General features: G+C 32.9%; 1 protein-coding gene and 2 pseudogenes across 2 annotated transcripts; all 3 read right to left on the bottom strand.

Annotated features, from left to right (window-relative positions):
* Positions 1-7,293: 7,293 nt before the first annotated feature.
* Positions 7,294-9,869, bottom strand: LOC146910608 (replication protein A 70 kDa DNA-binding subunit C-like; annotated as a pseudogene).
* Positions 9,870-11,125: 1,256 nt separating this feature from the next.
* Positions 11,126-15,297, bottom strand: LOC146910607 (importin subunit alpha-1a-like). The gene is made up of 7 exons (XM_085725289.1): positions 14,842-15,297; positions 14,677-14,763; positions 13,137-13,449; positions 12,630-13,061; positions 12,281-12,447; positions 12,102-12,186; positions 11,126-12,005 (listed from the first exon to the last, which is right to left on the bottom strand). The coding sequence occupies exons 4-7, from the start codon at positions 13,020-13,022 to the stop codon at positions 11,856-11,858; spliced, it is 795 nt and encodes a 264-aa protein (XP_085581415.1). The 5' UTR covers positions 13,023-13,061; positions 13,137-13,449; positions 14,677-14,763; positions 14,842-15,297; the 3' UTR covers positions 11,126-11,855.
* A 4,762-nt stretch (positions 15,298-20,059) lies between these two features.
* Positions 20,060-21,709, bottom strand: LOC146910606 (UDP-glycosyltransferase 73C12 pseudogene; annotated as a pseudogene). The gene has a single exon (XR_015018563.1). The product of XR_015018563.1 is annotated as a UDP-glycosyltransferase 73C12 pseudogene (transcript).
* Between the last annotated feature and the right edge of the window lie 2,650 nt (positions 21,710-24,359).

Below are 24,359 nucleotides of genomic sequence, written 5' to 3'. Positions count from 1 at the left end.
TTATATCATTACTTTTCTACAAATGTTTTTTTAGACTATTACATTTTCCATCCTATTTGTTTCTCGCACGCTCTATCCCCGAATACCTTTTGTTCAGATTATATAATCCGAACAATTGTATATGGATTTTCGGATTATCCAATCTGAAACCCCATGAAACCCATAAATGATGTTGCAAGTGATACGGAGGTCTCTGCTGACCACATTACGATCCCCACAAAAACTGCAAAGCAATTTTAGGGATTGTATGAATGGTAGGCAGTGACCATGACTCCCCTGCAAAGCAATTTCAAGGTTCGTACATTGTCCATGGTATCCTGAAGCAGCGTCAACTAAAAACTAAGAAAGAAAAATTTAGAATGAATTAAAAGTGAAGATTAAATGAAAATGTTGAAGGATATGAAGCTATTTGTAGTCATAAAACGTTTGTAGACTGTAAACGTTCAGTGTCTAAATTGACAAAAAAAGCATTAAACACAGCACAAACCGTTGTAACATTGCATGTTGCTAAATAGGTGAAGCATCTACCATTGTGGAAGGTCTAATGCTTCTCTCTCCTCCTTTTAACCAATTACCCTTCCTACCTTCCTCACAATCCATGACCAACATTCATTCTTGTAACAAATCGCTTGTCTTAAAAGTCTATCGCAACCAATCTCTCTCTCTCTCTCTCTCTCTCTCTCAACAATTAATTACTACACAACGCTCAATTAAGATGGTGTTGTTGGTGGTTATGCCTCTCTGTCTTTCTCTCACTGTTGTATTAAATTGAAGGTACCAAAAAAGATGAGTCTAGTTTCGACTCAAAGTTTATTTCTCTCTCTAGCTAACGATTATGATTTTTGTTTTTTTTTTTTGGGGAAACCTATACATTGTTTTAGATTCGTGAAGCATAATTGAACATTACAAAAAAAAAAAACGGTTTATGCTGTAAACCGAATCCAAACTAAATTGTATTGGTTTTGCAAAAAAAAAAAATACCAGTTTTTGCTAAAAGAGGTTTTGAAAACTGAACTGAACCATAAATTTGGTTCATTTTATGCCCCATGCACCCCTAGATGTGTACTAATATTAACTGTTTCTAAGAGACATTTTGGGAGAGGGTTTATTTGGGAGGGGATTTATTTAATAAGGAATGAAGGGTACATTAGGCTGTTTGCACATCTATCAAGTTGAAAGCCGATTTTCTTAAAAAATATGGAGTTATGCTAATTAATTACCTTATCCAACAGAGTTAGTTATACAAATTTGGGCAGACTAGTTAACCCTTAACATAAAATATTGTCACAACTAATATTATTATGATCATTTTTTCAGGCTGTCATTGATGTTGATCTTATTAGCCCACTTGTCCGCCTTACAAAGTGTGAATTTGACGACATTAGGAAGGAGGCTGCACGGGCTATTGCCAACGCCACTAGTCATGGATTTTTTGTTCATGTATCTTACGATACAAGTTACGATCAACAATACATATCTTGATTTGACTACCATGGGATATACTGCATTGTTTGTGTCCCTGGGATTGTGGAAAAAATTTGATACTTGCATTTTAGACCCTTGGGAATTGGGATTGTGGTTTATTAATATTCTGGTTTGTACAAGAATGCTATTATTTACTCCTTTTACATTTTATTGTGATGAAAACTTATGACTTGCATGTTGTACAATGGACATTGCTCTAGGTTCATGGCGAGTAAAGGGTGCATTGAGGCATTATGTGATCTCTTGACCTATTCAGACCCAAGTACTCTAACAGTTTGTCTGGCTGGGCTTCTAAACATGTTAAATGCAGGAGAAATTAACAAGGAAAAGGAACTATGTAACAGGGTCAATATTTATGTTCAAATGGTTGAAAAGTGCAGAGGATTGGACAAGATTATACGTTTGCGAAGCTATGACAACAGTGACATTCATAAAAGGGCTGTAGCTATTTTGGAGAAATATTGGCCTGAGGACCTTGAAACGGTAGATCTTCATAATAGTGTGGGTGGGTGGGAGTAGTGAAGGCTGTACAGTTAGTTCTGTTTATTTATTTTTTGAATGAAGTAAAAAAATTATACCTAATTACAAACTTGGTTTCCAGTTTTCATGTTGAGAAATGATATTTTGACAACCACTTTTTGACAACTTTTGGACAACTTTCTCTCTCATACTCACATGATGTTGTTATCCTCTCTCTTTCTTTTTCTCTCTCCATTGTTTTTGACCAATAAGAAGTGAGAAAAACAAGGTTGTCAACAAAGTTGTCATCAAATGGATGTCAAAATATCATTACTCATGATTTTATATAGTGATGTATGCACATGTAAGGCAACCATTCAACATGAACCAGAATAAAACTACACCTTTGGCTGAGTAAGAAAAAAAAAGTTCATATCAAAAGAGGGAATAACATGGAAACCAACTATTCAACATGAGCCTCTGGCAGAGTAAACAAAGAGGGAATAACATGAAAGAGTAATGATATTTTGACATCCATTTGATGACAACTTTCGAATATATGGGCTCATCAACGAGTTTTGATGAAATCATATATGGGCTCATCAACGAGTTTTGATCAAGTATCTCACTTTCGAATCCCAAATTGACGCCACAAAGTGTCGTTGAAATTCCTAAAGGCAAAATAGAGAGATTAGTACAATGAGTTCGAACGGTTAAAACAAAATTAATTTCGACCCACCAAGTTTCCTTTTTTTAAGTTTGGGTAATTTAGATTGTGGAATTATAGTTAAATAAATATACTACCTCCGTCCCTAATTATAGGGCCCTTTTGAAAAAATAACGGGAATTAAGATAGTGGATATTTGTATTAAATATGTTTGTAATTACTATTGTTTTTACAATTTTATCCTTTAAGAGATAGAGTTGGTTTATGTTTTCAACATGTTATTTATTGCTGATTGAAGAAAAAGATGTATAGTAAATAGGGGCATGTATGTAAAAAAATAATTAATGTAGTTGAAAATAGCAAAGGGGTCTTATAAAAAGGGACAAAAAAAATTCTCAAAAGGGTCTTATAATTAGGGACGGAGGTAGTATAATACAAACCTATTATTGCTAGGGACGTCAAATGAATTTTTTTCATGTCAAACCATTGGTTAAAAAAAATGCAGTTACAAAAGTAATGTGATGTGCAGCAAAAAGTAGTTTATATTCGACGCTCGTTGAGTCCGCACATCTAACTTTTATTTTGGTTTGAATTAGATTTTTATGTACATAACTCGTTGGCTTAAATGCAGTTTTAGTCTTCGTATTTTGATAAATTTGTAATTTTTATGTCCCTTAATTTTTTTAATTTGCAAATTTAGTCCTTCAAATTTCAAAATTGAGAAATTGAAATTTAGTCTCATCAATTTGACTCTAATGGTGTGTTTGGTTCGGAAGAGAAGTTGGAAAGAGAAATAGGTAAGAGAGAGTTTGTGAAGAGAAAAAAGGATGAGAAATAGAAAGATTTGATGTATTGTTTGGTATAAGAGAAAAAAGAGAGAAATAGAAGAGAAAGAAATGTTATTAATTTTAAAAAGACAAAAATGTCCTTGATAAGACAGCATTATAATTTATGATTAATTAATAAATCAATGGCATAATAGACTTTTTTGTCTTCTTCCCTCTTTCTTCTCACGTTTGAAAAGAAACAAAAAAGGTATGGGACCTGCCATTTATTCTTCTCTCTTCTCAATTTCTCTTCTTGCCAAACAAGAGAAATCTCCAACTTCTCTTCTCTTTCTCTCTTCTCTCTCTCTCTCTCTCTCCTCTATTTCTCTCATACCAAACAAAGGCTAAATTTTAATGATGTGTCAATTGAGTGATATGGCCTTATTCATCAACAAAAGACTTGAGGGAGATGGCAAGTGGTAGCTGAAGCCAAAAGATCATTTTAAATTACATTTTTAATCATTTTAAGTGGAAGCCATTACACAATTTGTCCTTGCTGCTGATTTATGATTAAAAAATCGCGGTAGTTAATTAGTGTTGGGTTTTACCTCCAAAAAAAAAAATCGTTGGATTTTTTGGTCATTTTCATGTGTTTCCATTTGGTTTGAATTTTACTTATGGATCCAATAACTGAAATAGGAAAATTTACAACATTCATTTACAAAAGTTGAAAAGTTCTATTACACTAGTATGGAAACTACCTTATACAGTCCCTTCACGAATTCATTATATTTGTCCTCATCTTGTCCGACCTTCTCCATATGATCCCCTCGTGGGTTCCTTTACATTTGAATTTATCATAAGATACAATAAAACCCACTTCTAATCTTTATAAATTTAAAGATACATGTCTTTTAGTCCAAAAAAAAAAAAAAGCACACATCATAAAGAAGGAATCATTTATAAGAAGAATAAGTTACATAGATGAAAAGAACAGTCGAAACCTCCCTTTTAACACTTTTTAATAAATTTAAATATTAAAAAATTAACAAACACGGTATGCATATAAATACATACATACACTTACATAAAAAAAATGTAACAAATTAGATATTTATACTTACTTTTTCATTATTTCAATTATACCCTTAAACAACGTTTTCTATAATAAGGTTTTTTTTGACAAGTTCTATGATAAAGACTGTTGTTGGTTTTGTCAAAACAAAAATTGTTGGTGGTGTCATTAAAATAGATAATCATCATTAATTTGGTTTGTTATAACTTGAAAGCAACAAATATTTATATTTTTAGTATTAATCAAAATCAAAATTTAATAAAAAAAAGCACCGTTTATAATTTTCAAACGTCAGTGCGATAAAAAGAGCGGAAAGACGAACATATGAGCTACGTGCCCATCTTTTCACTAATCACTATAAAGAAAATTGGTTCATTATTGAGACATAAACTTAAAAGTGATTGTAACCAACTAACAATATTTAGATAACTAGATAAATAATACTTTACTACTTCCTCCGGTCACAATTATAAGCAAAAAATCACTTTTTAGATTCATTGAATACTTAATGTATTTGGTATATATTATAGACCAAATGCATTAGGTGTTGAATGAACCTAAAAAGTTGGTTTTTTTGCTTATAAATGTGACCGGAGGAAGTATAATTTTAAAGGGTTCGGGATTCCAACTCCGAATTCTCACTTATTAAAGTCATTAGACTCATTAACAAATTTTTTTTTTGTAATTTTAAGATAAAGCCGTAATGATTATGAATCCGGAATTATGACTAGATAAATCCTCTCTTGATAAATCCTCCGTATTTCTATCATCAAACTAGTACACCACACATGCATGCATGCTCCTTTTATAGCATCCAAGAATTTTAGTTTAAGTTTTGATCCATGTAATTATTTTTTGCTATAATTTGCAGGAGAGCAAAATTGGTTAACAAGTTTTCTCCTTATTTCTGTACTGTTTTGCTTCCATGTACCAGGTACTTGGTTCGACCGGCCGGTCCGAGCCGGTTTTTAAAACTATGCAGGTATGTGTATGCAGGTAAGAACCTTATGATTTCATTGCTCGTGTATACAGGTACGTGCATATAGGTATATATGGAAAACATAAAACTGAAAAATTTAATTGAAGGGGAATGGTGAGTTGATGAAGAATTGGAGAAGACAATAATTAATTATATGAAATCAGAGTAGACGTTACAACTTAATGGGTGCAGTTATTGATATATAACGTTATCAAACTATCACATGAAGAGGAATAGAAACCAAAAATATTAGAGGTAGTACCCTAGAAAGCTAGAACAGGGTAAATAGAAGGTAGAATAAGGAGGTTGACACCTTGGATATTTTGCTGATGTGGAACAAATATAGTTATGTGGCACATGTATGTATGATGTGTCGATGGGAGAGATTTATGGTCTAATTTAAGAAATTAAAATTATAATAATAGAATAGAATAGAATAGACTAGGGATACAACCCGTGCGTTGCACGGGTTTGATTAAAAATTTTAATGTAAATGGAAAAAAGACTGTACATTTGTTATTTTTAAAATAAGTTTTTTTTTTAAAAAAGAATATATAGTTTTTTGTGTTGTGTTTCATGAAGCAAAATTAGACCTGCACAATACTAAATGTAAATTTGTTGTGATTTGAATTAGAGGTAATTTGTTAAAGTGATTTTTTATTGTTCTTTCAATGAAAACGTGATTTGGGGGAGCTCATCTAAACATACACTAAACATATTTAAAGTTGATTAATGTGTCGAGCCGATACAAACTAAAATACCGGATATGTACCTGATAAAAAGAGCGAACGAAACCGGTTTAAAAATACTATAAAATAGCAGATATGTACCTAAAAAAAAGAGCGAACGAAACTGCCTTAAAAATTAAAGTTGATTAATGTGTCGAGCCGATACAAACTAAAATACCGTATATGCACCTGAAAAAAAGAGCGAACGAAACCGCTTTAAAAAAAGAAAGAATGAAAGCATATGACAGATTATTTTTTAACACAATTAAAGTTCTTCGTTTCCAAAAATTCAGATGTTTATTGACATAAAAAAATCAAAGGCGTGTAGGCCTATATTCTTAAGTTTAAAAGTTGGATTTTTTTTGTTAGTTTTATTTTTGCAATAAGAATGTGTTTTGTTTAGTTATTTTTGTTTAGTTGATTGAAGAAAAATTAAAAAGCTACCAACAGCATATTGTTATCTATCTATCAAAATTTAAAAGTTTATTTATTTTTGAAAGAAAAATCGAAGGATACAAATAGCATGAAAAGTGATTTTTTTATGTTAAAAAAATATGAAGGGTCCTTTAAAAAAACATAGATTTTATTTAATTTAAAAGTAATTTTTTTTTTTAGGGAAAAAAGAAGAAGCATATATTCTATCAATATTTAAAAGTGATTAAAAAAAGGAAAATCAGAATATACGAAGACATAGAAAGGCAATTTTTGACAGTAAAAAAACGTTAACTTTTTTAAATCCCAAAATCCTACAACCAAACCTTGATTGTATTCTATACCACCTCACAAGTTAACTCTTTCGTTGTAGATCTAAGCATGAGGATACAAATTGTTGTTGTTGTTATCTGCTTTGTTTTCGTGGACACCACATCAGAACCAGGATAATATTGACATTAATATTTACTATTTAGACAATAAACAAAGAAACCGAGGGTTACCGGTTGTGGTCATAGTGATTGCTCTTTCGAAAATTCACATCACTAGAAAATTCTAACATTTACGGATAACATCATCAAAGGTTTGTTAAAGAAAGTAATAGACAATAGTTAAAAGAAAACATAGCAAACAAAATGTCTACTAAAGTTCTGATAGCAATGAAACATGTGTTGCATGTAGTTCCACTTCCACTTTATCTTCTAAAGTGGTGCCTTGGAAGAAAATACGAAACCACCAGCAATGTAATTTTGATATATGGTGTCTAATTGCCCATCACAATAATTCTGCACCAGATCATCTGCTCTTTGGGAGATCGCTGGCGAAATAGCAAGTGTGCGTAAGCTCTTGATTTTCACCCAACCTCCACGGCGAATCATTGTCTCCCTGCTTTCATTGTTATTCACTTGCAGTATAGCAGCCAAAGCCTCAATGCATCGTAACTGCAGATTCTCATTTTCAATGTAAAGAAAGCTGATTAGGGCCTCCACGCATCCACTTGAGGAAGAATACGTTGTGTCAATGTTGTCTTCTTTCTCAATCTGAAATTTGTAAAATTCCATCAAAAAATTGGTATATAATGATTTCCAGCAGTGAAGAATAAATGATGGAAACATGATATAACTAACCACCTTAACAGCTGGCTTCACAATCTTATGTGTTGTGAAACTTTGTATTCCACGACGTTCAAAGTAAGAGCTCAGCTTAACTTGAAAAATATGCTTTGAACCAATGATATGCTGGAGGTGTTTAGGCAGATCAGAGTCACGTCCAGTCTGCTATCCAAACAAAAAGGAAAGGAATGTAAGTTGAGAAAACAATAACTTTTATTCTATGTTTTCAATAAAAAAAACACAGATAAACACCACATTAGATTTAGTATAGAATGTAACACACATTTTCTAAATCCGAGGTGAGGTCATCTAGCTTCAGCTGTGCCAATTGTTCAGCAACTTCGGCAAACAATACAAATATTGTTGATTCCGTAGAGTCGTTGACTTGAAGCTCCAAACGGTACCTATAGAGATTCATTGTAATTATTTCAAGCAACATGTATATTTTTAAGGCCATGTGATCATGAAAAAATAATTACTTCAAATGACCTCACCTAATCTTTGGATAATCGACTTTTTTAGTACAATGCTCACAATTGAAGTCTGTTGTCTCAGTGGAACTCACAGTTTTTCTACAATAAGTGCAACAAACATAATACAATCCATTTTTTTAGTAGGATGTCATCAACTGTTGCAACACAATTATAGACAACATCACCCTGCAAGTAAAGTTGAAAGTATAAGTGTATGACACACACTGTGATAATGAAATAAAAATAGGTCTAGAGAATAATTAACCAAGTGTTGACCTGATAAACTCCCGAAACTGCTATGGATAAAAGCTCAGATATAGTCTTCACATCAACAGTAGTTGAAGACAAAGTTTCAGTTGTTTTCACAACACTGGTTTTTCCCCTACAACGATGCAACAACACACAATCAGAAAATAGGCAACATAATATAAACATAAGTATTGAAACATGAGTTAAATAACGCACTTGGATGACAAAATTAGATCAGCAACTTCAGGGGTGTCTATGTTGATATAAATTGTTGTGGATCTTGAAGACGAAACATAAAGCTCACCTACAAAAATATATCACATATGGAGTGGTTGAGGAGAGGGTCAGTTGAATATTAAATGTCATGGTACGATCAGTTACCTTGGTATTGTTTAACCAAAGTGGAAGTGAAAATTGCCACATTTGGCTTAGGAGCAGCATGCATTTGATCTTTCAGTTTTTGATTAAACATTGGAGCATAGTCATCCCATAGTGTTACCTTCAATACATTCCCACTGCCAAAAGTTACGAAGAATTAAAAAGTTTGTTAATTGATTTTTGTGGTAAATGTGTTATATGCTACTAAATGATAATTAAATCACGGGGAACAAATTATGTTGCACCTGCCATCCCCCAAATGAAGTGACAACATGTCGACTTTCCCATTGACGATTGTTTTCTCGTCAATTGGATCCACATCAATTATAAATCCAATTACATTTGTCGAGAAACAAAAGTGTTACATTATTTACACAATATAATAGATGTGTATGACATATAATTTAATATTTTGATAAACCAACCTGCTAACACCTCTTTTCCGCAACGTTTGGGCAGATCATTGAAATTAACAAATTCAAAGATATAGCGAGGGATTGTGTTGTCATCCGAACCATCCTCAGTCACAACTGCGCCACCATAGAAATTAAGCATGGAGGGATTGTTTTCAACCACATCATATTTCTCCTTGTTTTTTGAGACCTCAAAGCGCGAAATAACATATATATTGCCTTCTTGCAAGACTTTCTTCAATGAAGGTGAGAACCTCCTTGGTATTGTAGCATGAATGCAATTTGCCTAGAAAGCATTTGTAAATACTAATAGTAAGTAAAGAAAGATTATTTGCGAAGGAACAACAATATAACAATTTCATTGACAAACACCTTCTCATCAATTAGCACCATATCTGTACTAATCATTTCCTTTTTTTTTGGTTATATTCAGCGTGTCCCACATGCGTGCTACCCTAACTTTGATCTTGGTATCAGGGGCAGCATTGGAGAGTTCGTTGAGAAAGGTATGCACGCCATTGTTGTTGACTTCTCCGACCATGTAAAAGTAAAGAACATGAAAAAAGATTAGATTAAAGCTTTTATTTAACATGGCAGAGGAAAAGTGCAGGAAAGTGGTTTACTTGGTTTCAATGACATCAATGGCAGACATGGTAGGGAAGCAAAGAGAGTATGTGGGAATCAATGAAATTACACAAATAGATGTGATAGAATGAGTGGAAAAGGAATGACACCAGTGCTGGTTATATAGGTGTGAGGGAAATACTGTCATTGAAATGATTTAAACTGTAACATATTTTTAGGCTTCATGTGAAGGAATGTGAAGAGGCACAAATTTAAATTGTAACCTTGCATGTTTGTTATTTGTTTATTTATTTATTTATATTTATATTGCATTCTTGGTCATATAAATTAAAAATTTGTGAACCTTGATTATTGTGACCATTACTTTTGTGTGGCATGGTATATTAAAACCGTAACCTATAAGAATGTAGAATTGGAAAAATTTACGTAGTGGGCATTTTTTTTGTTGTATTAACCCGTCCCAATGATGATCAAATAAGGAGTTACAATAAGAAATAATTGACAGGTGCATAATTTTTGTAAAAAGGAGTTATTACACATATAATTGTCAGCCGCTCATAATAAAGGTAATAAGTAAGATGTGTAACTGACCATTACTACAACATAATCATTCAAGTTTTGGCAATCACTAGTAAAAAAAAAATAAGTAAATGATTTTTGGTAAATGGGAGCAACACATAGATTGCCACAATAAATTCATTGTATATGAAATAAACAAATAACATATAAACATACAGATATCTCGATGATAAAGTTTCAAGGGTGACCAACCTCATTTGTCAAAAAATTTAAAAAATATAGACCAATTTCTGACCAAAATTTAGGGGACTCTCATATTATTGCGAAAATAAACCAATAGGGAAATTTAGTATTCAATATACACCTCAATACATATTCTGGCCTTAATATTTAGTGTATGTGTAACTGACAATGTTAGGATACATAATAATAAATAATGAATAATTAACAATGAAAAAACAAGGAGAATGCATTCATATAAGAAATAGAAATCATAAAAAAAGGGCATTGGTGAGGTGACACATAAGCAAAGTGTAGCTTAGAATGAGAGAGAATGAGGAGATAGTTAGAAAGGGGGGCATTGGTGAGGTGACACATAATCAAAATGTAGGTTAGAATACATGTATATATAGATACTTTAAAAGTGTGTTTGAATAAGGTAATTGAGAAATTTTAAACAACTGCATAATCAATATTGGTAAGGCTCTTTTAACCCATTTTCCTTCTATACCACCTCACAAGTTAACTCTTTCGTTGTAGATCTAAGCATGAGGATACAAATTGTTGTTGTTGTTATCTGCTTTGTTTTCGTGGACACCACATCAGAACCAGGATAATATTGACATTAATATTTACTATTTAGACAATAAACAAAGAAACCGAGGGTTACCGGTTGTGGTCATAGTGATTGCTCTTTCGAAAATTCACATCACTAGAAAATTCTAACATTTACGGATAACATCACCAAAGGTTTGTTAAAGAAAGTAATAGACAATAGTTAAAAGAAAACATAGCAAACAAAATGTCTACTAAAGTTCTGATAGCAATGAAACATGTGTTGCATGTAGTTCCACTTCCACTTTATCTTCTAAAGTGGTGCCTTGGAAGAAAATACGAAACCACCAGCAATGTAATTTTGATATATGGTGTCTAATTGCCCATCACAATAATTCTGCACCAGATCATCTGCTCTTTGGGAGATCGCTGGCGAAATATCAAGTGTGCGTAAGCTCTTGATTTTCACCCAACCTCCACGGCGAATCATTGTCTCCCTGCTTTCATTGTTATTCACTTGCAGTATAGCAGACAAAGCCTCAATGCATCGTAACTGCAGATTCTCATTTTCAATGTAAAGAAAGCTGATTAGGGCCTCCACGCATCCTTCATTGATCAGGATATGAATCTGATTGTCTGTTGCTCGAATCGCGGCATGAGTGATAGCCCATGCCGCCTCCTCCTTGATTAAATCCTCAGCCCCAGTAAACCAGAAAATGAGGTTAAGCAGACCCGCATCAACTACAGCCTGTAGATGAGCTTAAGTCCCCCCATTTGCAATAACAGCAATGGTCCAACATGCTATGTGGAAACAGCTTCTATCCGGTGGATGGTCACCGCCATCAAAATCAGGAATACGTCGTGTGAGAAGTGTATTAATGCAAGGAAGAAGACCGTGGTCTATAAGAATCTAAAAAGAAAAAAATGCATAGCTATTAGTTAAATTGAATATGACAACAGAATGTAACAAGTTAATTAGGTGATGAATAGTACAGTTATGTTGTACCTGCATCCTGTCATTGTTTCCCATTGCAATACAGCCAAGCAACCTTAGAGCAGGCTCAATAACATTTTGTGAATTATATTCTTCACTGCAAAAAAAGATGAAGAGTAATTCAGTATTGGTAAATCATAACAATATACGGCAAAATATTAGTACAATCATGATGAGAGCAATGAACTTACTCAATTACTTCGAGTACTAGGTTGACAAAACCTATGTGTGCGATGATGGCTTCTCTAATTTGAGGGGAGTTATTTGAAATGAAAGCAAGGGTCCAACACACATCTGACATGATTCGTTGATCACCTATCCTCAAGAGATTCCTAAGGGTGGGAAGAAGAGGTATAATCTGAAAAATAATGAAACATAGTATTTCAGTTTCTAACTTGTAAAATCCTGTGGTTCTCAATTCTTTTATAAATTAGGCAAAAAAATAGGCTGCATGAGACACCACTGTTTGCATCACCAGAATAACATTGAAATGAAAAGTAGCTAAAGACTATATATAGCAAGATAAAGGTCTCAACAAACCATCTCAGGTGGTGGTGACGGATGGCGAAGCAAATTAAACAAGACCCATGATATTGTGCTATAAGCCGATGGCTCACGTAGTATGGTTCCTACATCGCCGGGTAAGGGCAGCGGAATCAAATTAAGCATTGGTGTGATTGCCCCTTCAGCTATTATTCGATCCCTGGCCTCCAAAGATTCAAGCGAAATGTTTCCCATTAACATAGCTCCTTGTACAGTGCATGAGAAGCTTAAATTGTGAGCAAGGAAGTAACATCTACAAACATTTACAGAGCAAGATATACTAATGCCTACATGTTCTTTAAGGTTTGGGCTTCCGAAAGGAGAAGCAATGACAGCAACTAATGCTCGAACAACATCCAATTCAATCAGGCCATTTATCTGTTCAGGCATCGCGCAAACTATCTTGTTCAAGGCAGTTGTCACTTGAAACTGCATATTTCAATTGGCATCAAGTAAAAAATAATTTCCACTATCAAGAATCGCATAAAAAGTTACATTACACACCTGAATTTCTGGCGCATCATGCCCCACAAGAAATTGAACAAATATTGGGACAATTCCGGCCTGAACCACATTCGCAATTGGGGGGTTGACCGATCCTAATCAAACATATAGATACTCATGGATGATGATGATGATGATAAAATAGTAGGGAATGTATAACCTCCTATTCCTAATCCAAACAATAATAAGATACATTAATTAATTAAAAAGACATACGTGACAATAGTTCCCCAATTCCGTAAACTCCTTTCAACTGACGAGCATAGAGATCAGAGATGATGTATTGTGAAAAAGTAGCAACAGACTCTTCCAACTGTTAAATAAATATGATACATTAAGAAACAAGTATTTAAGATTTTTTTTTAAAGATATGTCTATAACCTTAAATATGTGTAAAGAATACTGTAGTGTGATTTATTATATTGAAGTTCAAATCCAGCAACAGTCTAATGATAGTGTGCTTTTTGAAAATAAGCAAAAAGAGTTGAAGGGAACCCTAAATAGCTTATTATATTGAAGTTCAAATCCAGCAAATCTATCCTGAATAGCTTACTTCAGTTCAGGGAAAAGATGAGGAATCTAATACACTACTTAACAACAAACGGTTTGTTATTAAATTAAATGTACCGATAATAATGCACCCTTCATTTAATTCTAACTTTATATCTGGAAAATCATTAAATGAACAATTCTAACTTCCTATTTGAAAACTATTAAATGAAACAACATCATATTTGAAAAACCATTAAGTGAACCTTGAAAAACCACCCATATTTCTATCCATGAGAAAATCAATAATCAGGGATTGATACATCAAAAGCAATAAACAAACAATCAAGTGATCAATCTATAGTCATAGTTAAGTTGGCTAGAATTAACACACTAACAAACACGATACCTACACTAAATTTACCGATCAACAACAGACGACTTTGAGAAAATGACATAATTCAATGCAATAGTTAATTCCGGTGTTGGTGTCGAACACGACACTACACATGTCGGACACTGAGACACGCCTTCAATATTGTCGGTGACACGTGTATGACACTGACATAATTCAATGCAATAGTTAATTCCAGTGTTGGTGTCGGACACGACACTACACGTGTCGAACACTGAGACACGCCTTCAATAGTAAGTGGTTGTGCATAATGTCGACGACACGTGTCTGACACTGACATAATTCAATGCAATAGTTAATTCTGGTGTTGGTGTCGGACACAGAACTACACATGTCGGACACTGGGACATGCCTTCAATTGTATGTGCATATTGTCGGTGACACGTGTCTGATACTGAGACACACCATAATGCCGCTGTTGATGTCAGACACGACACAACAGGGGTGTCGGACACTCAGACACACCTTCAATGATAAAGTGTCTGTGCATAATGTCGACGACGCGTGTCTGACACTAAGACACACCTTCAATAGTAAGTGTTTGTGCATAATGTCGACGAGAGTCTGACACCTAGACATGCCTTCAATCTTAAGTGTTGGTGACTAGCAAGAAAAGAAGAAGAAAAAAGATCTTACTGCATCAAAATGATTAACATTGGCGTTGATGTTGTGATTCCTCCTGCACTTCATCGCACCAACAGGCTTGTGAACTCTCACTCGAGGCTTTAAAAAACACAAGGAAAAAGGAAGAAACCAATGAGAAAAAATGGTCAAAAGAATAACAAGAAATGATTCTTCTACCTGCTCACGGCGGCGACGCCGCCTTTGCTCGAGGCTTGCAGCAAGTTGAGCCATTCGCTCACGAACAACTTCAACGTCGTTTTCCCTACGTTGAAGGGCTTCATCTTCAGCCGTTTCATTCTCTCCCATATTTGTGAAATCGGAATCAACATTTTTGTTGAATGAAGTTTTGAAGTTTGTTACAGTGATTTCGCTCTAAGTGAAGTGTTTGTTAGAGTGAAGAAGAGGAAAAGGCTTTGCGTTTTTTTTTAATCTTTCATTCAAACGTTTTTTTTTGTTCGTTTATACATAGTTTTAAAAATTGGACCGGTCTTCGACTCGACAAGGGCGTCGGGTCACTGCGTCAATGGTCGAACCAGTGGGTTACTGGTTGAACCGCATGACTAACTCGGTTTGAGCCGAATAACTCGGTTGTATGACTCGGTCATATAATTTTCTTGTATAAGTATTAAACTGAATTAAATCGGATGCTTCTATCTCAAAATAAATTACATACTTAAAAACAATATCATACTAAATTTAAATTTCATTTTATAAGTCATACAATATCAACCTCTCAAATAAAAAAAGTCATAAAATATGAAGATTTAACAAACTATCATAAAAAAATAATGGTATTTTTAATAAAAAAAAGTTTTGGTTGGTATTTTTAAAAAAAAAAATTTGTTAAAAATCATTGCTTTGTTATGTTTGTTGACACGTGATTATATTTTGTGAGCATATACATGTTCATGAAACATTAAACTTGGGCCGACGTTTAATAAGCCCATCAGACCACAAACCAAACCCTAAGGGTATTACTTTTCCCACTCTATGGCCTTCTCCCGTGTCCTGTAAATTTTCCAAAAATGTCCTTGTGCATTCCAGATTACGTAATCCGGATTGCATTAGCACCATGAAAAAAAAAGTATAAATGATGGAATTTTGGATTTTGGATGTAAAAATCATGGAGCAAATGAAAAAAACAGTTGAGCAGGAAAAATTTAACAAACACATCCCTCCACCGCGAACAACACAAACACAACCCACCACCGGTTTCCATCGTCGTCTGCCGCGATGACCTTCAACCACCACCCTCCGCCGCACCATCGAATATTAACCACAAATATTACATTACTATATTCTACATATACCTCACTCAAAAAACCAGCAACATTTCCATGGCAACTGGAATCGTAGGGAGTTGCTTAAGATATAATTCAATGTATTCTTGTCTCACCAAGTGATTGAAGTGTTCCACTTGCACTGAGACAACAAGTTCAGTTTCTATCATGTATAATTTACATTCTGAGACTTATTATTTTCATTGGGACCTACCGTTGCATTTAGAGAAAGACTGAATATATGTGCACATTCAAGCCACACCATAGCACATCACAACACTGTGAGTACTCAATATGATATATTTGTCCACAAAGACATCTCAGAGTGCATATTTGTTGGTATCTTTACATATGAAAAAATTGGTGTTGGTGCTGTCTGGATTACGTAATCCGGATTGCATCAGCACCATGAAAAAAAGGGTGTTTAGGGGGTTTTCAGATTATGTAATCCGAAAAAATCATGTAACGCGCCCCATTTTTTGAGATTTCCGGATTACAAAATCCGAAAAACTCCGCAACTCATTTTTTTCACCCTTTAACAAAGGAAAACACCATTCGGGATTATAAAATCCGGAAATTCAAGGCAATTTTTGGAAAAAATAGGGCGCGCGAGGAAAGCCATAGGGTGGGAAAAGTAATTCCTAAACCCTAATTATCCACCAACAGATCAATATCAACATAAGAAAGTATGCTTCTTCTTAAAGACATCGGCCGCCTCACACAACAACAGTGTTGTTAATTTTTTTTTCTTCGATTTCTCTGCTTCTTCTTTGCATCTTCAATGCCGCTTAATCGAATGACTATATTCACATTGTTACCAGTTTACCAGCTTTGATATCTTCTCTTCTATTCTTGTTTTTCTGTTTTTTTTTTTAAATCTGAGTATTGAACCGGTCCGGTTCTACAAACCGACTGATTCACAGGTTTTTGCCGGTTTCCGCCGAGCCATGCCGGTTTACACCGGTTCAATTGCATGACCGATCTAATAAATAAACCGAACCGGACACCCTACCGGTTCACGGTTCGACCGGTTCAACCGGCCGGTCCGAGCCGGTTTTCAAAACTATGCGTTTATATAGCATTTTTCAATTGTTTTTTTTTGTTAATAATAATATGAGATATTCTTGCATGAACTCTTACCTAAGAGATTATTCTTACACCCAACCAATAAAAATATGACACATGTTATTAACTTTAAAAATATGTGATTTTAATTAAGGAAATGGAAACATAAATGGTGGTGGGTGGTTTTTGTTGGTTAAAGAAAGTGGAAAAAGGAGAGAGAAATATTAAAATAATGAGAAAAAATTATGATATTAATTATTTTTATTATTTTAATGAGATGTTTGATTTTAATTGGTTGGGTGTAAGAATGATCTCTTAGGTAAGAGTTCATGTAAGAATTTCTCTAATAATATACTCCCTCCGGTCTCAAATGTAAGAAACTTTTCACTTTTTAGATTCATTCAATAAATGATGTATGTGGTCTATATTATAGACCACATACATCATTTATTGAATGAATCTAAAAAGTGAAAAGTTTCTTACATTTGAGACTGGAGGGAGTATATGCATATATGGGTCCTCTCTCTCCTCCTTTTCTCTTGAGCCGTCACCAAAACCCTAGTTTCTTTTTCTTCATTTATCAAAGAGGGTCGATTTAAGGTCAAATTTTGATCTTGTAACAGATTTGCTACGGAACAAATACGTTTATTTTTCAAATAATTCATATCGTCAAGTGTACCCAATACAAACTTCATTCCAATCAAATGATCCGCAACTGTCAATATATCTCGCGGTGGCAAAAATGTATTGTTCTCGGGTATATCAATATTCAGTCTTCGGTTCATATTTCGGCGATCAATCCCTCCTAATTCACATCTTTGTTGAATTTTTTTTTTAATTTCGTACATAAAGATTCAGGAAATGTGGGATCTCCGCCTACACAAGCAAATTGTCGATAAAACTTCAAAATGACATTTTCTTTTGACCCTTTTTTTCCCTCCTTTTCATTGAGGAAAGACATAAAAATTTCGGGTCAGCAAACGTTCTCAAGAATTTCGCTTAAATTTCGCTGATGATAGAACTAGAATAAATATTGTGAAGTAAATCTCCAATATGTATGAAGTAAATCATCAATTAATTTGATATAGCACCACTAAACAAATTCCATTGATAATTTTTTTGTTTAAAGAATTTAAATTAACTCATTTAAATAAACATAGGGAGTATCGAACCTAAATCTTGAAGAAGAGTACACTTCAAAATCTCAAGTGAGTTTTATTAAATAGAAAATTAATAAATGCAAAACGTGAAATCTTTCTTATAAAAAATTTTAATAAGTAGAAAATTAAAGAAATATTTTATTTTTGATGGGTCAGATGCTGTGTTCGGAAACAAAAATATGATAAGAGTTTAAATTGTTAAGTACACTAATTTTTCGCTAATGACCAAATGAATTCCATTTCGTTGTAAGAACTAAGAAATCACTTTCATAAAGTTTTTTTTTTGTCAAGTCATAAAGTTTAATTTTACTGTTGGTTAATTGAGTTTGTCGGTCAATAATGGTTACCGGAGGCGAACCAAGGTATTTTAATTAGGGTTTGTCTAACATGTGCAATATTACACATGCTAAGCTAACTAAAAGTAGTAACTTTCCATTGAAAACCATCAATTATTTATTAAAAAGTTATATATTTAATATAAAATACACAAGTTTCAAGACAATCTTACCATTTTAAATTTCTTAACATGTGCAAATTTGCACATGATAGAAAAACCCTTTTAAGTAATTTAAGCAATATATATCAGGGTTTGTTAATTTAGGCTAACAACAAATTTAAAGGTCCTAGCATTCCCTTAAAAAAAAACAAATTTAAAGGTCCAGGTTAGCAAAAATTCACATTTTTATTTGGACAAAAATATTATTCATCTTTAAAATTTAAAACTAATAGCTTGAGGATTACTTTAGTAATTTTCATTAAAATATATTTGTTAACTTAGACCCACTTTTATTTTATTACAAACAGCTTGAGGGATATTTACTAAAATATCCCTTACTTTAAATTGGTTTACACTAGTGGTTACACCGAGTTAATGTTACACCAGTGTTACACTGCTCAATATCGTTTTACTCGATGTATATTTTTTAAATTTGACCATTTGATTGTAGGTTTATGTCACATAGATCATTCACGTAAATTTTTGCGAAAATTTAAAATCGTTTCGTATGTTATTGAGATACATCAAGATTTTCGTAATAATATATGAAAATCAACTTGGTGTTGTGTTGTTCGTCGTCTTCAGTGGCGCTGTTTGATTTCGCGTCTTGTTATGGTGTTCGTTTGGTTTACATTGAAAGATCAACTTCAGTTAATCAAAAATTCAATCAATGATTTGGACATCAACGTTGCAGATCCGAAAACATCGGTATTTTGGTGATTTAGATTTTATCATATTATTTGTAGGTATTTTGTCGTTTTATGTTATTAACTTGATGCTGTGAGTTTGTTCGCATATTCACCCTTAACGTTTTTAGCGATGTTGATTCTAATGTATTATATCAATTTGAATGAATGAATATTGTTTTGTTTTTGTCAAAAAAAAAAAAATCCAACACAATATATAGTTAGGAAAGTTGAAGAAATTTTAAAAAGTTGTTGAAGTTGATCTAGTTGAGAACATTTGTAACATTGGGATAATAGTTAGGAGGGTGAAGAAATATTCTAACTTCTCTCTAAGAGAATCATGGGATAATATGGTTGAAGTTGATCTAGTTTAGAACATTGGTAACTCCAATCAACAATTTCAAATAGTGGTCTCAAAGAATAAGAAGAAACATCAAAAGCGGCAGTCATAACTATAAGCTAACAAAGGGACTTACCCTACCAGATTTAGGGTAAGTACTTCTAAAGATTTTCAATTGAAGCTTTGATCTCTCTTTCTGTCGTTTTTTGTTTTCTCTGAGAGTTTTAGTTTATGTCCTCCTCATTTTGTACTTTCTTCCCTTTATGTGCGTGTGTGTTTTGGGTGTGGCAGTAAGTGACCCCTCTGCCCCATTTTTCGCCTAATTTTTTTTATTATTTTAAAATTTAAAACAAATAAATATTACAAAATTAGAAAAAAGAATAGAGGGAATTTATTTTTTTACAATTAAACCCGAAAGTTTGTGTTGCTTACATGCATGAAGGTAAGCATTTAGCATAAAAACAAAAGTAACATCACCAATTTTGTTTCAATTGTACTTTAGCTTTGTCCTTGGAGATCTATTATATCTTCAATTAGTAGAGTCATGTTGCGGTAAGAAGAACCACCTTCTTCTATTGCTTTCCTTGCCATGTCAGCATATTTTCTAGCTCTTTCCCTAATCTTTTCCTTTTCTTCATCCTCACCCATTACCTTCTCAATAGCATCTCTAACATCTTCTCTCTTAACAACAACACAACACTTCTCTTCCTCTCCTAAATGCACAGCACTTTGAGCTCCCACACTTACACCATTCTTCACAACTTGCACCACAACTTTCTCATTATAAAACTGCTCAGCAAACATAGGAAATGTTACTAAAGGCACCCCACAAGAAATCCCTTCCAATGTTGAATTCCATCCACAATGTGTCAAAAAAACACCTATTGCTTTGTGTGATAGTATCAACACTTGTGGTGCCCAACCCTTTATCAAAAAACCTTTATTCTTCACCCTTCCTTCAAACCCTTCTTCATATAACCATTTCTCCATTTCCTCTCTTCCATATGCACCTCTCAACACCCAAATGAATGGCCTTTTTGTTTCCTCTAATCCCAACCCAACCTCTTTCAATTGTTGAGGTGTTGCACGGTTTAAACTACCAAGACAAACATAAATAACAGAATTTGAAGGCCACAATTCAAGCCACTTGAGAATTTTATCATATTGACTTTCATCATTTGAATTTAATTTCTTCCCTCTTTCAAATTTATCTAACTCATCCTTATTTGATAATGAAACTGGACCAACACACCATACTTTATAAGCAGTTACTCTTTTATACTCTTCAACATATTTTTCTTCCAATTCTTCAAAACTATTAACCACTACACCATAAGAATATTTTTCTTCTATTTCCCTTATTTCTTCGCGAAAACCATTTAATTTTTTGTTTCCCCCTGGATTAAATAACCCTGGAAGTTGACATTTTCGCAACTCAATTTGATCGGGCATTCCCGGAACAATAAATTTTCCTTCATTAGGAATATTATTAAAATTACGTAAATTGTGATTGCATAATAGATGAAAACAATTAGTCCCGTCGAATATAATTCTCGGAACTTTGAATTTCATTGCAATTTCAGCTACACATGAAATGTGTTTATCTGAAATTACACAACTTGGAATTGGTCTTAGCTTTTCAAAAACATTTTCTAGTGAATTTTGCATCTTGCATAAAGCTATGTAAAAATTGGACATTAAATCCATTGAAGGTAAAGTGTCAACACTTTCACATCCCTCTGGGATTCCAGACTCTACACTTGGAAATTTAATGTGAATAATTTGGATTTGTGATCCTAATTGAATTTCTCTATCTATGGTGGATTGAAATCGAATGGAATTGAGGGGTGTGGTGAGTATTGTTACCTTAACTTTGCGACGTGCTAATAACTTTGCCATGTCTACCATTGGAAGAAGATGACCAGGTGCCATTAAGGGGATGAATATGAAATGGAGATCATTGTGACATTTTGTTGTTGAGTTCATTGTGCTAGTTTTTTTTGTGTGTGTGTGTGTGTTATTTTGGCATGGAATGATGGGAATATATAAATAAATAAGGGCATTTTGGCATGGATCATGCGATTCAATGAATATTGAATATAAAATCTTCAGCAATCAAATTTGGCCGTTTTCATACTTTTTCTGTAGATAAGGCGGTATTATATATCTTTTATTATGCTCTAATCAATTTCAATAGAAGAAAATTTAGATACGTTGTATAGTGTTGTTATTTAGTCACCTTTTTCCAGTATGAAGCCTGAAATACATACAGTTTATGAGACTCTTGTGATTAAAAAATAATCCGTACCCAACAACTACTACTCTCAAATCATATGATTAATCATTTCAACAAAAAATCATATGATTAATTTGGTCATCATCCATGATTTTTTTTTTTTTTGACAGAAGTCATCATCCATAAATATATTATATACAATCAAGAAATCTCAAAGTCTGATTGGCTATAAATTAAATTTATGACAAAAATGATTTCCAAATAAAAAATTTAAATATATGAATGCACATCACAAGTAATTTGACATGCCCTCAAGAGAGACTAACACATATATATTGGACACATTCTTGACATTGTAAAATTTATGTCATGTCATGTTATCATGGTCCAGAATTAAAGCTAAGGTGCATGATTTTGTCTTTGATCTTCGTCATTTGCATCCTCTTACATGCTTGGACGTTGATATATATATGTATAATATCTTGGCTTTAAAAGAAAATGAAAATTTGCTTTAGAGAATGTTAATAAAAACAGGGAAGAGATTATATAAAATGTTCTAAAGCAAATTGTAAATCTATTTGCATTTTTAAATTATCTTAAGCAAATTATATAAATTTTTTGACACATAGTTTTTATTAAAAATCGAACATCGAACAAGACGAGAAATTAAAATAGTGTTCACTGAGACAATGAACAAAACAATGTGCCACATAAGACCGACAAATCACAAAAGAAAAGTCAAAATATATGTGAAAATATTGAGGCACAAAAAAATAAATTTAATGTAATTTTTTCAATATGTAATGTCTATGCGTTGGTAATTGATCTATTTGTAAAATAAATTTTAAAATAGTTGACAATTTTTATATTCTAAGGTAACATTAATTATATTTTTTAAATCGTGCCTTAAAATTAATACCACATGATATATTGAACACTTTCAATTCAATATTTTATACTTTTTATTTATGATAAATATGATGGATACTCCCAGGGGCGGATGAGTGTGGCTATTGCCACACCAGCCTATCCCGTACTTTTTATTTTATTTTATACAGAGCACAATTCTATAATATATATGTTCTATTTCGAACCATAGCATGACATTATACTTTGGTCTAGTGGCGCAACATTTATGTTTGAGCTTTTTTTTTTGAAAGGAATTTATGTTTGAGCTTGGTGGTTGTTGGTTCAACTATTAACTTTTACATTTTTTTGATAACTTTTTCATGATAATATAAACAACAGGGAGAATCAAACTTGTGACCTCCAAACATTTTACATTTTTTTGATAACTTTTTCATGATAATATAAACAATTCCCCTTTCCGATGCATATATATGTGTGTGTGTGTGTGGTGTGTGTGTGGGTGCGCGCGCGCACGCTCTGTAAGATATATAAATATATATTAAGGTTTTGTGACTTACATTGTGCATTATCTATAAATAATTGACGATTTGTTATGATTAATACATATGTTGTTATTTTTGTAATTTATTTCTCCAAAATTTTTAGTCTTACTTTCTTAAAAAAAATAAAATTAATCCCACGAATAATTCAATTCCAAATCCGCTCCTGGATACTCTACATTATTATTTGATAGTAATTGATAAGAATAATATAGAAGACTCTCTATTACCTATATATATCACTAATTTTGTTTTCTTTTTTGACTCGAAATCACTTCTTTTGACAACCCTTGTAAACCTTTTTTTTTCCTCCTTTCTCAAACTTCTTTTCGTCAAAAATAATTCTATTAAAATTGTGCAACATTAAATATGAATATTTCTTTCGACCAAAATTCAAACATTGATACTTATTCATATTTCACGTTATTATAAGAATCTAAGTGATTCTACTAGACTCAATCTTTGTCTTATTATTGTTACCTTAGAATCTAAGTGCTTTATGCGCGCAAATGCATTAATTTATTTTTGGAGACTAAAAATAAATTATTGCAAGATTTTAAAAATAACGTTTGATTTTAAAAATTCCTCCAAAACTCGACTGTTCACATTTGCTTTATGCGCGCAAATGCATGTAGTGCACGTCTCTTTATAAGATTGTTACAGAGGCCACTAGGCACTAGCATTATCTTCTCTGAATTTATATAGAATCAATTTGCTCTCCTGTGAGGAATATTTCACTGGATATGCTTAGAATTTGAGTTATAATCGGTTATCAACAGATAAAGTAAGAATAGCCGTGTAGGTATCTTGATTCATTTTTATCGTAATTAAGTATTGTCTGATAGTTTGGTATAAATGTATACAACAAATTGGCATTTGAAGGGATGATGACCGAAATCCTAAGGAGCGATCAGGAAAAAAAGAAGAAAAATGAAAGTATGGATAAAAAGAAAACAAAATTTTGGGGTTGTGTAGTTTAATTAATTTGGATTAAAGATAAAGAGTTGCATGTTCTCAAACGAA

This window comes from Medicago sativa, chromosome 7, assembly GCF_051527215.1.
Source record: "Medicago sativa cultivar Bolivia chromosome 7, Bolivia_mono, whole genome shotgun sequence".
Taxonomy (NCBI): domain Eukaryota; kingdom Viridiplantae; phylum Streptophyta; class Magnoliopsida; order Fabales; family Fabaceae; genus Medicago; species Medicago sativa.
This window is presented reverse-complemented; position numbering and strand designations above follow the sequence as displayed.